At 31.7% G+C, this 19129-nt stretch overlaps 1 protein-coding gene across 1 annotated transcript in view; it reads left to right on the top strand.

The window, feature by feature from the left end:
- Positions 1–19129, top strand: part of TRHDE (thyrotropin releasing hormone degrading enzyme) — a 341392-nt gene that overhangs the window by 252404 nt on the left and 69859 nt on the right. The window contains exons 8-10 of the mRNA XM_011374415.2: positions 7906–7971; positions 8611–8798; positions 14301–14389. Of these exons, the coding sequence (XP_011372717.1) occupies positions 7906–7971; positions 8611–8798; positions 14301–14389 (343 nt within the window). The remainder of the gene's footprint in view (positions 1–7905; positions 7972–8610; positions 8799–14300; positions 14390–19129) is intronic.

Here is a 19129-nt window from a genome sequence, read left to right on the forward strand (position 1 = left end):
AATGTTAAAAATTCAGGGAAGAAAGAAAATAGGATGTGCGGAGAGAACATTTGAGTGGAGCAACTTTAGTTGGGTGTTTAGGAACTCCTTCTTGAAACAAAACATATATAGTGAGGTCTGAAGGATGAGAAAGAGCTGGGGGAGGAGGGGATCATTCAAGAAAAATGGAAGGGCTTGTGCAAAAGACTGAGGCAAAGAACTGAGCATTTTCAAGGAAAAGAAAGGAACTCGTATTAATGAATAGAGTTAGTAAGAATAGAGTAGGGAGGAGCTAATCATGCAGTGCTGAGGTAGACTGTGTTAAGAAGGTGAGATTTTATTCTGAGTGCAAAGGGATGTAATTAAACAGTTTTAGATTAGGATGTGGCATGGTTTTATTTATATTTAAAATAGTCATCTGGCTACTTGTAGCAATGCATTGAGATTGGAGCACTCAGCATACCTAGAGAGGAATAAGGTAATGAAATTTGGAAGATACTTTAATATTCAGATGAGATATGATGGAGGCTTAAATAGTTGATAGGTATATAGAGACTTGTGTAGATTCAAAAAGTTTTTTGAAGATAGAATGAAATGGACCTAAGGAGGGATTGTACAAAAAGTGTGGTGTGAGAGGTGAGGAAGAAAAAGTACCCAAGAATGATTCTGAGGTTTCTGTGTTGAAGGCCTGGGGCCAAGCCATGATGGGCTGTAACAGTGGAAGTTGAGAGAAGGGGATGGGCCAGCTAAAGAGACTGAAATGGAACAGCTGGAGCGGCAGGCACAATGCCAAGGGTGTGGTGTCGCTCATGTCAGGAAAAAAGCTTTTTTAAAGAATAAGAAAGTAATCAATGAGGTTAAATGCAACTGAGACATGGAGTAAGATAAAGACTGAAAGTGTTCTGTTGGCAGCTTACAAACTTATTGATTTCAGTGGAAGAGTGAATGGAATATGTCTAAGTGGAGAGAGACAGTGTATGTAGAATAAAATTTAAAGAAATTGGCCAAGGAAAAAGATCAGAAAAACAGGATAGGTAGTTAGAGAGAAGTAAGGACTAAGGAAGGCTTGTTTTGTTTTGTTTTGTTTTTTAAAGATGGGAGGCAGTTGTACTATTTTAGGCTGATAGAGGAGCCAGGAGAGGAGGAGTTTGATAACTCCAGAGAAATAAGAGATAAATAGGACATTGGTCCTTGAAAAAGTAAGAGGACAGGTTTTTGATACGAAATACAATTCCAGTAAATTTAGAGATCTGGAAATTGGAAAATGAAGGAGTTCTTTGCTGATGAATTCTATTTTTTTTTTTTTTTTTTTTGAGGTAAGATCAGTAGCTGAAAGTGAGATAATGCTGGGTGGTAGAGAGGACTGAAGAGTAGGAAGGCATGGTTGTATTGAGTGTCAGTTTGAGTTTGGTGATTATAAGCTTATAATAATACTAAAATGCTCATTTGCAATATTTTGTCCTGTGATGCTCAGTTGCATGAGTGCAGGTTTGGAAAAGGCACATACTTGGATTCATCCAGGATTGGGGTTTTGCCAGCTAGTATAATTGAAGGACAGAGCTGCAGAAGAGATGAGGCTATTTGCTAGAAATTGATTAAAACGAACTATGAAATAAAAGCTGGATAATCAGGAAATAAAGACAGGAAGGCTCTAATCCACACATACCTGCCTTTAATAATGTTAACAGTAAACAATATATTAGCAAGTATATGTGATTTTAACAGTAAGTGAAAAAAATCTCATGTATTTCTGAGCATACGGGAAATTTAATCTGTCTTTATTGAGTCCCACTTATGTCGAGCCCATTAATATGAGAATGTTTTAGGGAACATTTCAGTCCAGAACATATGGTGAAGAGCCCTCTGTTCTCATCTACACTGATATGCTGTAGTATTGGTTTCAAGAAGTAGATTGATGAGTGAATGGGAAAGAAAAAGTGAGACGGTACGTGTTGCTTGAGTGTTCAGTATGTATTTTGTTCAGATCATGCCTTTTGGGTCATCTGAAGATTACTGTCTTTGCAGTTTTCATGCCATCCAGGAAGGCTGTTTTGGCTGAGCAGCCTACTTAGCGCCTCCATCCCATTAGCAATTCATCAATGGTCTTGTCACCTTAGTGAGCTCTGTGTAAAACACAGTGCTAGACTGCACAACTTGTGAGGCCCTCCAGGTCTCTTTCCTTTTCTAGATTTGGATGAGGGAAGGATTCAAAGCTTTCTTCAAGTTTGAAGAAGTGTTGGTCATGGTTATTTTTTTAGCATTTTTACTTTTTAAAAAATTTCATATATTTTTTCCTTTGAGTTATTCCATATAATTTCCTTTCTTTGGGCTTCTGGAACATTTTGGCTTCTCTTAGAGGTAGGGTTGAGGAAGATATTGACTCTAGACTTTTTTCTTCTTAAAATAACTAAAGTTTCTTGGGTTCTATGTGTGGCAGTTATTTTTCTAAGTACTTTACTTGTTTCATGTCATTTGCTGCATACATTCTTCTCAAGTACTGTACTTCCTGCTTTTTCCAGTTGAAGAAATTAAGGTTTACGAAAAATAGATACCTTTTACCCAAGATTATATGGCTGATAAAGATCAGCCTGAAATCTTTAGTTTTTCTGAATATACACATCACTTTTTTCTCAACCGAGTTGCATTTTCTTCCCAACTCATCACTGGCACCAAGGCCTGAGGAGAAAAGGAGTGGAAGTGGGAAACTTCGTGTACATTGCCTATAGTCAGTGGGCACCTTGATTTACAAAAGGCAGTATATTTTTACCAGCCAGGATATAATTTATCTATTTTGTGAGTTGTGGTCAAAGCCCTTTACCAGGGCATTTGGAAAAAGCAATTCAAAAACATCAGTTTTACCAATAGATTCATTTTATGTCTCAGTAATATTTCAAACTAGCAGCAGAAGTGAGAGGAGGGAATATTCTAGTACCTGAGAACACCTCTAGGGACCTACATTCACACTATTTTGCTGACAGGTGTAGGACCATACCAAGTTGTTCCAGAATGGAGTACAAATTTGACAGTGGCAATATTGCACCTCTGGTGACACTCCTGCATACTGTGGCATTGATGCCATGATCCATAATTACTAAATAAGAGATATGTGAAAACAAAACTGATGTGAGAAAATGCCATTGTCCAGAATTTAAGACAAAAAAAAAATCTTTCATGTGCTAGCAGGTAGTTTTGATTTAAAATTTTTTGATTATCTGGTGTATTTAGCAAACACTTAAGAAAATCTGATTTTACAAAATTTATACTCATTAGGTGGAGCAATGGAGTTTTACAAGATGCAAAATAACTTTTTGTTCCTAGAGAAATATCTGAATACTCATACCTAAGTAAGCAACTTGTAAAAGTAAATTCGGGTTAAATACACATTTTGAAAGTCAAAATCAGAATGGCATGCTAACAATGTGATAACTGACATTTCAACTACTGTTGTTCTATGTATTCAAATAACTTTCCACCTCTTTTTAATTTTTTTATTGTGTCTGGTGGCCATAAACTACTGTACCTCAAAATATTTGGTAATGGTTTCTATATTACTGAGTTTTCTCCTTGGACACTTGTTATAATTTGATAATAAAGGTTGAATAATTATTTATATCTTTTCACCTTTGGTTCTTATCTAATAGAATTAAAATGTAAACATTCTTTTGTTTTGCATAATGCTTTTTCAATGCTTCGCTACTCATTTTTACTTAATCTCATAAGCTCCAAATAGTCTTCATGTATTAACTAAAATAATATCTTGATCTGTAGTTTAGGTTTCTTGTGTTTTAGTTGTTCATCTGTTGTTGTTTTAGTTTCCTTGCTTCTATTTCTCAAGGTCAGGGAATGTAGAAAACATCCTCTGAAGTGCATGGGCCAGGCTTCAAATGGGTTTTATTCAATCCTTGTGTGACATTGCTGTGATCTGGTAGCTTTTAATCTGCTTTTGTTTTTGTCCATGAATCTCTTTAAGATCACCTTCCTCTAATAATGCACACACTTAGAAATATTTAATTTTAGAGCTTGTTGTTCTCAGGAGCTTTGTTTAAGACAAAAATTTTGCATGATTTTATTTTTTGTTGTTACTCATTTGCACTCCTGTCTGTGGAGTTTTCACACCTTTTCCTTCAACTTTCTTGTTTATCTCTCTTTTTTCTTTAAGTATCCACCTCCACTGACTCACCCTCCATGCCTATGGTTCATAACACAATGAAAGACTAGTAGATTTATTAAATAGAACTGGGTGTTCTTTGTTTTTGGTTTGTACAAATTGTGAGAAATAATTTCTATTTTTTTCTTTCTGAGGTTAACAATAAAATTTTAAATGTCTTTATTTGTTTTGTTTATATTACCTGTTAGTGTTGTATAAGTCAGAGTTTGTGGTTGCAAGCAACAGAAACAAACTCTGACTAGTTAAGCAAAAAGGAATTTATTAGCAGAATGTAGGGTAGCCCTTGGAATCATTGAGAAAGCTGAAGAATCAGGCTTAGAATACAGATAATAGGAGCTAAGCGAGATTCCAAAATTAAGAAACCTAGTCAAGCTTGTGCCACAGGAGTGGCTGGTTTCGTTGCTGCCATTAGCATGGTTACTTGTGGAACCTTATTGCCACCGTCATAGGAAATAATCTTTCAACGATTCCTTCTTCTTGGCACTGATTCTGTAGGTTTCAAAGTCTTGGGATGAAGAACCCACTTGTCTGAGGCCAGGGCACATGTCTATGCTTTAGCCAAGGAGAGTGGAGAGGAAATACTTAAGAATTTGTTCCTTCCTTTTCAAGTGGAAGGCAGATCCCTCACTTTCCTCCAAGATTCCATTGTGAGTTATTGCCCCCACATAAAAGTGGTGTTTAAATGCTGGAAAGCCAAAGGAATGATAAACACTCACTACAAATTTTTTGAGGTACAGTTATTTTTAGCAGAAAGGAACAATATTTCAAATCCTTGCTTCAATCTTCTTGTCACACAGTCAGAAAAATCAATGCCAAATTTTCTTGACATTTCCCAGACTAGTCTTACAAATGAAAGGGATCCTACTTTCAAATGTCATCGAGGTCCAGACTTGCATCTCCTGTCTCACTGGAGAAAACTGTTGGTGGTCTACCCATAAACTAGTCTCCTCTTCTTTCTTATTAACCAAATTCTGGTTTTGTTCAGATTCTCAACCTCTTCTACACAACCATATACATCACAGGACTGGGTCCTGCCTTGTGCAATACTAACACAGTTCTCTCTAAAGCTTCATTAACACACTTGGGCTAGAACACATAATGCAGTTCTGACAAATGAGAAATATGAGAGTTTGATGCAGCATTTTAGGGGAAGTTTTCCTGATTCTTAAAAAAGAGATTCTCAGAAAGTAATTCTGTCTCTTTCTTCTGTGCCATGTCATGTTGGAATGTAATGCTTGGCATTGCTACAGCCATCTATTCTGCACTTCATGTATCTTAATAGGCTTTTAACTTTTAATCAATTTATATTGTTGGTTATGTCCCTTAAGAATATTCTAGTGGTCATCTTTGTTTTATTCTTTTCAACAACTCTGCTATTTCTGAAGTATTTTTTGTAGAGAACTCACAGTTCTTTTTTAACAGTTTAATATTAAAAACTACTTTGTATCATGATGTCAAATCTGATGACTGGCTTTCATACACTTAAATATAAATAAATTTCCATGTCGGATTCACAACTGCAGCCATTTCTATACTCATTGTAGTTTTGAAAGAAACATCATATACCAAATGTTTGAATTCATCTTGCCAAGTGGTTATTGTATTAAGATCTCTAAGTTTCAGTCACAGAAACCTTCCTCCACAAATCACATCTCAGTATTTGTAGTTGTTCTCAGTAACCTTTCTCCAATGCTGTTTCCCCAGCACCTAGCAAGCTGGCTCATGCAAAGTGCACCATACATTTTGTGGAATGAATGAATAAATAAACGATTTTTTGCTTTCTCTTTGTAGAATTACGAGAAACTTACACAGTTTGTTATTCTTTAAGTTTCTCATAATTCTACAAAGAGAAAGCAAAATTTCCTTAATTCAAAATATGAATATTTTTGTGCAAGAGGAAGGCTAAAATAACCAATGAAAATGTTTGGGTTTTTTTTTTTTTTTTGGAAAAAATGTTGACATATGTAGAATTCCAATAGCACCCAAAAATTGGGACCGATGGAAGCCCAGAAAGATAAGCCGTTGCCTCGAGTACTGAGGTGGGCAAGTTGGAGCTGCTTCCTTAGCCTGCATAATCGCCATTTCGACCTGCTTGATATGTAAATTTGTACTTCATTCTGAATTGTGGAGGGAACCAAGAATTTGAGTTGTTGATCAATATTGGGCCAAGGTCAACTCATATCATTAACAATTTGACTTTTACGATCTTTCTGTGAAGAGAAATGTGTAGTTATGTATTGGATCTTTCGAAGTCCGTGTAGAACTCCTTTTTTTCTCTCTTTTGAATTATCCCAGCAGCACTATCCATAAACACAAACTAATAATAAATAGTTCTAATTTTAATACTTTTTGTTATAGCATTATTAAAATAAAACTCGAATTTATGTTCCATAATTCCCAATGTTCCCAAATTTATTTATTTAAGTGCTAAAAAAGCATAAAAGACAATTCTGACAATTAAATCTGAAATAATTGATTTGAATCCAGATCCCTGAGTTCTAATTGAAAATGCCTCATATGGCCTGACCAAAACCAAAATTGGGATTCAGATTGGTCATTCAGGTTGTCTTTTTCCCATAAAGTTATTCGTAACACCTGATGACGATGATGAATTTGTGGTTGCTAAGCTAGTGCTGGGCATCGCATCTCTAGAAGTCTGATTCAGTGGGAGCTGCCATTTACTGGGCTGTGTGAGTTGCCAACAAAGCTGAATCTGTCACAGGTGCTATAATTTGTATTTCAGAAAATTTGCTTTCCCAACTTTAATTATCCTCAAAGTATTCCACTTTACACAAAGTACTGAAAGGAGTCAGCATTTTTTTTTTTTTTTCAGTTTCAGTACTGCGATGTAAATTAGGATCTTGTCTACTACCTACATGTTATAAAGATGATGGAATTTCAGATGAAGGAAGGAACTCTGTTTTATAATATAAAAAACTATTTCCTATTCATTTTTCTACTTTGGATTCAGAAAAAAATAATGCCAAGTAGCCATAACTAAATAACACATTCACAGTGATATAAACCATGCTTCACAGGAAGGAGCAGACATGAATCAGATAGAAAGTATGTAGGTTTAACTATTCATGATTGATCTTAAAATAGGAAATGAGAAGTCCTAAGCCCAAAAATATTAAATAAATTTAGGATTGACTTTTTTTCATTACATATTAATATGTTTCGAACTTATGGAAATAAATATGTATCATTTTTGAGTTAGGCAGGCTGTCCTTTGCAGAAAGACTAGGGAACTAGACAGGTTGTGGAGACAGTCATCACTATTTTGGCAAAGCAATCCCTCTTCACATCGCATATATCAGTCAGTCATTTATTGTTTTATTCCATAAAACAAAATTTTTTTTTCCAACACTTCAAAATGCAAATCTGTTTAGAAAGTTTTGCCTAATATATTTCACTGCAGAGATAATTTCTTCAAAATTGCCCAAGATTAACTTGCTAAATTAGAAGAAGATCTTTGACCGTGGAAATCAATCCATAAGGAGTGATGATGGCTATGAAAATAATTTTAAGAGATTAATAATTTCTAAGAGATTGTTGATGACTTAATTAAGAAATATGCTATAGTTAAATCTCTTTGGGATATTTTAAAATGAGATTCTTTATCTTTCCGTATGTCTTTATTTTTGTGTTAATTCAATTCCAACAAATGGAAATGGTTAATTGAATTGAGAAATAAATGTGTTTACTGAAAATTGCTTAGCCTTTGAATTGTAATTACAATTTTGCCTTCTTTGTAGGATTATTTAACTATTCATAAGTATGGCAATGCTGCTAGAAATGACCTGTGGAATACACTATCAGAGGTAAAGTATAAGAAGCTCAAATGCCAAAACCTTTTCTTGATTATTTGAATTGAGTTTATAAAAGAGTAATAACTATTATTGACACCGACAGTTTGCTTTTGCTTTTTATACTTTTCTTCTTCTCATATTACTTTTTCTTGTTTTATTTTTGGTATATTACAACTATGTTTTAAAGATAATGGGGGTTTAAAATTAAACTATGAATATAGTAAAAAATATCTAGCCTACTTTCAACATGACAATACTTCTGAAATATAATTTTAATATGGTATCAGATATACATGTTAAAGAGATAAATATTAACATTTTAAAGACTTTTTTATGTGTGAATACCAAATATTTAAATTTGATACTAGACATATTGGGATAGTTAATGCTGTAAGTACTTGCTTTAACAGTAAAATATGCTTTATCTTTCATTAAGTTAAAACTTTAATGTTAATAAAGCTTTTTATATGTAACATATACATATAGATTAACATAAGGCAAGAAGACTGATTTTACTAACATAAGAGCTTCACTGATTTTAAATGTTTTCATACTCGTTACATCATATAGGTAAAAATGAAAATGATTGAATGTTAATTATGTTTACAATTCATGTTTATATAACTAATTTATACAATTTTGTTTATAAAGGCTTTAAAAAAGAATGGAAAATATGTAAATATACAAGAAGTAATGGATCAATGGACACTCCAGATGGGTTATCCTGTTATCACTATCTTAGGAAATACAACAGCAGAAAATTGGATAATAATTACCCAGCAACATTTTATTTATGACATCAGAACTAAAACTAAAGCACCTGCACTTCAGAATAACAGGTACAACTCTTTTTTTTACTTGAAAACTTACTTTTATTCTTATGCTTCACTTTGCATTTTCATATTTTAAAAAGTGTTGATATCACAAACCTGAACTGTTTTAAGTGAAATAAAGTATCCATTTCTTTATCTATATATGTTATTTCTTTAATTACATATGGTATTTTCATTTTCATTCCTCTTTTACTCTCATTTCCAGATATTTAACCATCAAGATAATAGCACACCTAAATTATTTTGTTTAGGAAAACATAATTTAAATTATCATGATGATTTAAGAAGATCACATGTGATTATTTACTTTTCCTTGTAAATGTTGGATGCAAGAAAATTAAGATGCATTGAAGTAAATTAAATGGAATTGAATAAACTGTGATTTATAAAATAGAAGAAAACAGAAATTAACAACCCAGAAAGACTAATTAAAACAAACAAACAAAACACAACTAAATACTGTCTGAGCCAAAGGAACATAAACTAGATTCATTCCAAAATGTTCCAAGTATTAAAAACACCAAAAAGACAATATGTAGAATTTTGATTTGTTGATACTTTAACTTACTTTTGATAGTCTTATTTAATTACTGATAATTCAGCACCACATGTTTCTTTTCTACTTTATGTTTTCTTAGTGTTTTGTGTCTTATTAAAGGCTGAGATAGTAGACCTTTTATCATTCAATTTCATTTTTTATTAGGTGCCCTGATAAGAGTTTGGGGTGACAGGAAGGAATGGAGGTTAAAATTAATAAATAAAATGAAGTATTTGGATTAGGTTGATCATGCCATCTCTTATTACCTTGAAATACTAGGAGTGACTTTATCACCCACCAACATCTAGGAGATGTGAAGTATGCACTAAGTTTTCTTCGTTATCTCTAAGAGGAGTGGAAATAGTTCCTAAGGAGCCTAGCTCTAAGATGGGCTACAGGTGGAAGTGATTGAGAAATTCATTAATACTTTCTGCTGACTAAATTTGGAATCTCATTTAGGAAGGCATTGTCTTAAATCTCCTGCTATATGCGTATAGGCCTTCAACAAACTGCTTTTGTAATCCAATTGTTTGCACCTTTTGGAATACATATTGCCTTGCTACACTGACAGGGCCTGACTCTGTTAACACTTCTTTTTTATTAAATTTTTAAAATTTATTGGAGTGACATTGGTTAATAAAATTATATAGGTTTCAAGAGTACAACTCTATAATACATCATCTGTATATTACATTGTTCCAAGTCAAGTCTCCTTTTATTACCACATATTCGACCTCCTTTACCCTCTTCTACCACCTTCATCCCACTTTCCCTCTGGTAATCACCATATGTTGTCAGTGTCTATGAGTTTTTGTTTGTTTTTTGTCTTATTTGTTCATTTGTTGCTTTCAGTTTTATATTCTACATATGAGTGGAATCATATGGCTCTTGACTTTTTCCGTCTGACTTATTTTGCTTAGCATGATATTCTCAAGATCCATCCATGTTGTCCATCTGTCAACACTTCTTCACCCAGCCTGGATTCTCCACAGCTACCAAATGCTGCTTCTGATTGTCCATGGTCTGGCTCCAGGCTAAACTTGGTTAGACATAAACCCTGGCCTTGCCAGGAAGTACATAAAAACTACTTGACTGTGGCAAAGTTAAAGAGATTCAGCCATGCCTTTGAGAATGATCAATCTGATACAAGTGTCACTGATGCAGAAAAACATAAAGGACACGCAGATGACAGAACAAATTTTGAACAAAAATACTGTCAACTTATGACACTCATCAGATGTATCAGCCAGCCACAAGGCTGACTCTTTAAAGGAAAATTTCCTCCCAGGCTGTATGAAACATTTATAGAGCTTTGCTTTTGCTGGAGTTATAAAACTCGTATAGATGATTTTGAACCCTGAGAACTTGGCATATAAAATATTAAGAGTAAGATAATACATAGCATCCTATTAATCTCAAAAATTATTTTGTCTATTTTGAAACAATAGAGCTTACAGATGAAAATTTAGTATTCAGTTTTATATTATCGATCATTTAACTTACTATAACATTGCATTCAAAGCTTTAATATCAATTCTAACTGCCCTTTATATATTGCTTTCCTGGATCTTTATTATACAATGCAAACAGTTGATGTAGTAAAACATAATTTCAGTGTATGCCAGAAATCCGTTGAATTGTGGATATTTTCAGAGCCAATATAACCAATTCTGTTTTGAATTTTGCAGAGAACACTTGAATATCACTACATGTGTAGAACACTTTTAATTTACATAGTAATTATATTTCTGTGTATAGTAGCTATATTACAGCACAGAAAAGAAAGATCTTTACATAACAAATAATTACATAAAATTAACTAATATGTAAAAGTTAATGAAATATTTGCTGGAATTTTGGTATTTAGGAAGTTATAAATTTATATAGCTTTTTTCCTTTATAAAGTTAATTCATTGCAATGTTAAGTAATGTCTCCTTATACACTTCTCAGAGTTCTGTGCTACAGAGAATCATGTTTATCACCATAGTCATATTTTCCTTTTGTTATTGACCTGATAACAGCCACTTTTGAACAGTTTTTCCTGGCATCTACACTAATGTTTCACTAATATTAGTACCATTGTTTAAAAAGGATTTCTCACTCAAGATAAATATGTATTCTTTTCTACATTAACATGATTAGAATAAACATTGCTTTATTATAAAAATGTGAATTACTGATGAAGAGAGGTAGTCCTAGGAACTATTAAAGAAAAAAATATCTTGGGGGGTCTTTTCAAATGTAATTTTTTTGTTTTTGTTTTTTTCTGCTTGGAATGAAATGACTAAAATTTAAGTTAAGCAGCTGAGTTACAATCTAATTTCGCAAATACTTTTTTCTAGTCTCTTTTTAAACATAACTCACTGATGTCTTAGATTTCTTTATAGCATACCACACAGAGTTCTTTACTCAACAATGTTCAGTGTCTTTCAGTCTTTCAAGTTGTAATTATAAAACAACTAATTACCACTTTTCCTTGATTTTAAAATGAAATTTGTGAAAAGACTAAATACTTGTTCTTTGAAAAATTATAAAAAATAATTTACTATTGATAGTACAACAATTCAGAAATTAATACAATTTTCAGATATACTTAGTAATTTGTAATTTTTATTTTGTCTTTGTGACAAAGTATAAATTTTGGTTGTGTGCTTGTATATGTATGTACATACATATATATACACACATACACACAGACACGTGGAATAGAGTACAAAAACATTCTTATGAAAAATATAGATGTCTATTTAAAAGTTTTCAAAATGCCCAATGTTTGCATCCCAATACCTTATAGTTAACTTTTTTTTTTTGCATCTGAACAGTTATGCAATGCAATGTCTGCCATTTAGGAAGTTTCCTATATGCATGTGGAATTTATTGTAAACAACATGAAAGTATTAAAAGTATTAAAATGTACTTTAGAGAATTTTGCTAAAACTCAATATACCAATTTTTATTATAACTTCTAGTTTCATTACTTAGAAGAATACAGTTTAAATACATTCAAATTATCTTTGTTTATATTAGGGGCAAATAATGTTACACACACGTTTTATGGCCAGGCTACAAAAAAGACACATTTATCCTTGAGGATTTTAAAAAAGTCTTCAATTTTATATATGTTTTGCCCTTTAACTGAGACTTGTTTGACTTCATAAGTTAGTTGACACAACTGAAAATGGAGAATATGTACTAAAAAGTCAAGTTCATAAAGTTAATCTCTGTTTTACCTATAGCTGATTTGGTCTCTTTTATTTTATTTCAATCCAATTCAACAACAGCTTATGAAATGCTGACCATTTCCAGTCTTTTGCAAGATCTCAGGTATACAAAAATGTGCTCAGACTTTAAATTGAGAATCAGATCCAGAGTCAGGTGTTGTCGTTTCTTAACTAATTATTCTAACTAATTTAAAAAGTTTTTTGTTTTTTTTTTTTGAGGGAATGGCTGTTAAAGAAATATATTGATCCTCTGTGTTTTTCTCACAGTAAATCCATTATTGAATATTTGTGGCAAATTCTTAACATTATGTTAGGAGCTTGGAGATTTTTGTTAAAGAGCTTACATGAGTTCTGTTCACTAATTCTATCTAAAAAAATCAATATGTTTGGCTACTATAGATTGCTTATTTCCTGACCAATTCTGTGGAGTCCACTGAAGTATAGCATTGTGTCTCCACATAGCTGGCACTGAGAAATGTTTCTCTTATTTAATACAGCATGTAATTTTAAAATTTAGAATCAAACATATTTTGACTTTCCATATTGTCGATAGCAGTTGATAAAAAGTTATGAATTTCTTTCTATCTTCCATTTGAATTTTTTACTATTACTAATTTGTGTTTATTGTGAATGGGAAACATGAAATGATAAAACAATCAAATTCCACACAATAGATTTAGAGTAGATGCCCATCCCTCCCACCCCACAAAAGACATATTCATTATATTTTTAGTTGCATAACCTCAGACATGTTTCCTGAAAAAATTCTCAATTCTCCACTTATTCTCACACTTATGGAGTTCACACAGTATCTTTTTTTACATTTTAAAATGAGAAATATTTTTCCCATACTGGATATTGTTAGCTACCCCTGTTAATAATGGTACAATGATAGGTCAGAATAATCTGGTTATATTTTCAGGAATGAAACACTATGTGGTCATTGAATTTATTGTAATACCATCTAGCATATCCTACTCATCTAAGATTAAGTTGATATTGCTCCATATACAAGTATAGGCCTCAATTCTTATTCTATAAAAAATCAAATTCTAGAAAATGCTTCTCTTTAGTGTCTGAGACTCATGATGATCTCTGCTTGGTGGTAGACGATTTTACGCATCAATTTGGATATTCTATTCCAGAAAACAGAGCATTAAGTGTTTCCCACAGTGTTCCTTGTATTGATCTGGATTTTAGGGGGATCTGATTAATTTTACTTTTCAGTTATTCTGCTTAGCTGAATAACTTTAGGTATGCTGTATTAAACTTTCTGTAAAAATACGATAATAGTATCTTTTAGAATAGTTAGATAAATAAGGAGAATATTGAAATATAAATTAATAAAACCACTGAAATGTCTATTAATCTAATACAGAAACAAGTAAGAAAGAGTTATTTTTAGACTTTAATCAATATATGGTGTGGCTCAGATTTATAGATTTTAGCTACTTTTTATTCCTAATGCAAAATGCAAATTTTTTTTTTCCTCAAGATAAATTGTTTTGTTGGCAGTTCCCCTTTTGAATTGAAATGAACACTCTTAGAGGCCAAGTCTGCTTAGTGGCCTTGAAAAATTGAATTCATCTTCTTGACTTATTTTCTACTTTTATGACTGGGGAATTTTTTCTTTTTTCTTTTTAGTTTCTCTAAAGAGAATAATAAAGATCACAAAGAAGGTGCATAGTGCATGTTTGTTTATTTGTTATAACCATTTTTATTATTAAAGCTTCTCTTTTATTTTGCAGTTACCTGTGGCAGATTCCATTAACTATTGTGGTAGGAAATAGAAGCCATGTGTCTTCAGAAGCAATTATTTGGGTGTCTAACAAATCAGGTAAATATATATTCTCCCCTGAGGAACCATTTGGTTTCAGATAATTATTTAGCTGGTTTCAGCTGTTACAAAAATGTGAATAAGACAAATTAAAAGAGATTATAGAGAAATGATATTCACTTCTATGAAATTAAGTATAATATAGGGTAAGTTCTATAGAATCTAATTTTAATTGGCCTATGTAATTATTAAATTTATTTGTCTTTGATTGTAAAGAGAAAATGTAAAATTAACTATTTATAGTACTAATTTTAGCTATTTTAAACTATATCATTTTAATAATTCCAAATCAAATTAAATTATAATCGTAACTCATATTTGGTATATGAAACACAGCCCACATTTTTACTTCCATTTTGCTGCTATCTTCTCTTTACCAGACTGGCTCTTTAAAGAATGAGCGAAGCAATATTCTTCACAAAATTAGATAATTATGAGGCCAGAAGGGAGGGGTCTTGATAGTTCATCAAACCATCCCTAGGTAGTGTCAACTCTCAAGGAGCAAGAAAGATGAGATTCTATTCTGTTTCTGAATATCTTCAAATAAGATAATGACCTGTTTCAATTTACTGTCAGAAAGCTATTTCTTGAATCCAATCTAAAACCTTTATGCTAGATGTGAAACAGGTCTTTTTTATTTCTGTTTTTCATTAATTGGAAAAAAGCCAATTACCATTTTATATAACATTTAATTTAGATTTAGATGGTGTATGTCCACATTTTATTTTTTTTGAGTCCTTTCTTATCTTCTGCTAATTGATGTTATCTTGCTATTTTATAGGCATCATTTTATTTTAAACAGCCGCGTATCTTTTTTTGAAATAAGGTGAGGTATAAGTAAATAAATAACATCAATATTGTTTATTCTCCTCAGTCTTGTTATTATAAGGGAGATGTCAGTGCTCAAAATACATATACACATATATATAAGATGTTCTTACAGCAGAATCTAATCTGTTTGCCAGAAATATAAACACTTGTATTTCCAGCTGAATTTCTATTCAAATATTTATGCCATTATATTTTAACACATAATCACATACTATGAATATATGTGCTTTCATTTATATATATTGTATATAAAACATTCACGTGTTATGTGGTGATTCATTGAAATGCTTACTTTAAAACTTACTGTTACTTCTCTTTTTAAATTGTTTATTATAATCTATTCCTTCCACTTCTTGGAGTTAGTATTTTATATATTGATTCTGAATTTACACTTATGTATTATTTGTCTTTATACTTCTCTTTTACCTCCCTGTAGTTGTTTTATTTATCTAAATAATTTGTTATGAAATGATGAGTGAAATAGTGAGTTGTTATTGTAATGATCCAACTATAAGAATGAAGTCATACTTTCATAGGATTGCTAGGAACATGAAATAGAACAGTGTTCAGAAGTAAAGTAAAACATTTCTCATTGGAAGGCAGAATGTAAATGAGAAAATTAGAGGAACACAAAGATACTGATCAAACATCAGAACCAGCCCAAAGCTTCACTTTTAGACAGTACAGGGATTCAGAGCAAGTCAGATTCTTCTTGGATGCTTTTCCCAGGTCCATTTCCTCTAACTCCCTACTTATTTGCATGCTGTTATTCATGGTGTCCTCTTATTCCACATAAAGTATCCAGAATAATGTCACAACTTTTCTTGACCAATAGCCACGGTTGTTGTATTTAAGAAGTTGTTTTCATTTATAGTCTTTCAGTACTAATCAGGAATAACAACAACATGATAGATATTTCAAACCATATATTTGCCTAAAATATTACTTATGTTAATATACATGGTTGTTATGCACAGCTACATAGTTTGAGTTGTGATTAACTCTGGGAGATACTATTTACAGACATATTAATAGCACAATCTCTCACCCCAAAGTCGTGCAGTATTCAACCTACAGAATGTAATGTGCCTTTTTCCATGAAATCACAGTAGAGTCTTCTGGTTGATAAAAGATTATCTCACTTAAAATATGGAGGATTTTGTATGCCGATACCCCTACCAAGTAAATATTTCTTGGAAACTTTATAAATACATAAATCTTGAAGAAGTTTCTAAGAGTGACCTAAGAGAAAGGCAGCCTTTCTATTTTCTCTATTCAGTCTCATTCTAACTGTATTTAGTTTTGTCTTGAAGTTCTTTATCCTGATGATGAAAAGAACTGACATAAGTCAGAGATTATATGTATCAATTCTTTTTTTCAAAATGTAGCAACTAATATCAATGAAATATGTTTATCCATAAAAATATAAAAAAAATTCTGGTTAATTTTTATCAACATGTAAAAAGCGAATATTTTAATTATAACAATCAACGGTTTTATAATTTCTCATTATTAGTAATATGGATTTTATCTCTCAAGATACTAAGGCAAAGTCATTTGTGAATAATATAGAATATAAATTTGGTTTGAATCATCATATACTCTTGACACTTCAACATTTAAAACTTTAAGATGAATATCTAATTAATTCCAAGTTCAGACATAGATCACTTTACCTCAAAAATAGTTTTAAAACCAAGTTTTAAGTTATTGAAAGCAGGTAAAAGGATTTATCTCTTTTGTTTTTACTTTAAAAATACTGAGAATGGAGACATTTATAAATTTAGTAGCTTGCATGTTGACCGGCTATAAGTTAATGTGCAGTGGAAGGGAGTAAATTTAACGCCAACTGTTAGGAAAGAAAATAATTAAAAAAAAATTGGTGCTTAAAATTAGAAGTAAACATTAAAAATAACAATTGCTTAGTGCTCTCCTTAAGCATTGGTTCACTTGAGACTCACAAGCTTTAAAGTATCATTTTTACCTCTATTTTACCAATGGAAAAATTAAGGCTTGTGAAATAATGACCAAAATATTTTAGGAGCTTGGTTTTCTTTTCTAAATTTATTACCTCTACTCACCTCCCCCAAACCCCGCCCCTTCCCACATACATGCAATGATACAGAGAGATTTTAATACTTTAGTAACTTTGCAGATGGGTCAGTTATTCAGCATCTTGCCAGAGGATACACACATATGGTTCTTTGTAGATTCTACAGAGCATTATCTAATTTGATTCTCACAAGAGTCCAGTGAGAAAATCAATATGTGTTATTACACCTGAATTTGTTTTATATTGTTACCCTATTACCTGGGCTGACTTTTTGTTTGTTTTAAATTCTTATGATTCTACAAACATCCAGCTGTTAAATAAAAAGACCTAATCTCCTTTCTCTTTATTCCAAAAGAAAGTATAGAATATAAAAACAAAATATTATAAAAAGTGTCAGCTACTTGGTGCCTTGATATAGTCTAAGTCTTGTGCCATTTTGGATACATTATAAATACCATTTTAATTATTATTATTAACACTAGAAATATAACTTTTATACTTTTTATTATGGTACTCATCACATACTATACCTCATTAGGCCACTGGAAAAGATTTCTTTAAAATTCATTGCTTGCCATTAGTTAATTTGAAGAACATTTTAGAGATGTAATTAACTAGAATGAAAAAGATATTTAAAAATCTATTACAAAATATTTTAGGGAATTGTTTCTCCAAAGATTTCATTTATAACAAAGGCATAAAAATATTCATGAACAGCAATAACTTTCAGGTTTTAGTTAGCAATTTAACAATAGCACACTATTTCAATTTTAATTTTTCTTCAGTGAATTCAGACATGATTAATTAAAATCCCTCTTTATGAGATTAGTTTTTAAAAATGCTATATTTTTGTTAATTATTTGTTTTTATTTCTACAACTATAAAATTGGTGACATTCCAAAACTTCACAGAAATTGTATGGTAAATGCATTAATTTTATTTAAATTTGCAAATACAAAGTATCAGAAATTTGGGAAGTTATTAATATTTTAGAGCATTATAGGGTAGGTTTATTTTTCTAAGTACCAATGGATTAAATGGGGTAAAATCTCTGACTAAGAAAAATAGCCCCTTCTTCCAATCATAGAACTGCAAGAGACCTTAAATGCCATTACTTGGCCCTTAGGTCATAGGTAAGGAAATTGTGAATCAAAGAGAATCAATGGCTGAAGTTCAAACATTTATGTATAGGAAAACTGGAACAAGAATTCAACTTTCCTACTCCTGTTCTAATTCTTGTTTTCAGTGCTATCCTTCCCACACCCTTTCAAATCAGTATAAGGAGATGAAAAATATATATCATTTTACAGTAGAAGTGTTGTATCTTGTATAAATAGAGCATAAAGCAGTAAAAAGAACATCAAAGTCAGGAGATCTGAGATGGACTATTTCCAGCTTTCTTGAACAATTAAATTAAACTTCCTGAGCCCCATTTCTTTATCTATTCCAACAGATACTACTTACAAAGGTGGCAAGAAGTTGAAGGGCTATTTGAAATGTTAAAGACTAGGTTTTTATGTTCAATATATGTTTGTTTTACTGTACATATTTGAAAATTGATAATACGTAATATGAATTACATTAATTAGCCCACCCTATTCCAGGCCTGAGCAAATAATGGTCTTTAAAATTCACCCAATGATTTTGGGGGTATTACTTTTTGGGGGAGGTTATACATGAGAATACACTGTAAATTCAGTGTTTTTTTAAAAAATAAAACCTATTCTGTAGTAGATGTGTAAAAACCTTGATAATAAAACAAAAACTAGAGGTCGTGCCTCTTACTGAGTATTGACATAAATGTTTACTGTGATGTATTTTTTGGTTTTGAGTCATTGTAGAAATTAGACCAGTGG

This window comes from Pteropus vampyrus, unplaced genomic scaffold (assembly GCF_000151845.1).
Source record: "Pteropus vampyrus isolate Shadow unplaced genomic scaffold, Pvam_2.0 Scaffold9, whole genome shotgun sequence".
Classification (NCBI taxonomy): Eukaryota; Metazoa; Chordata; class Mammalia; order Chiroptera; family Pteropodidae; genus Pteropus; species Pteropus vampyrus.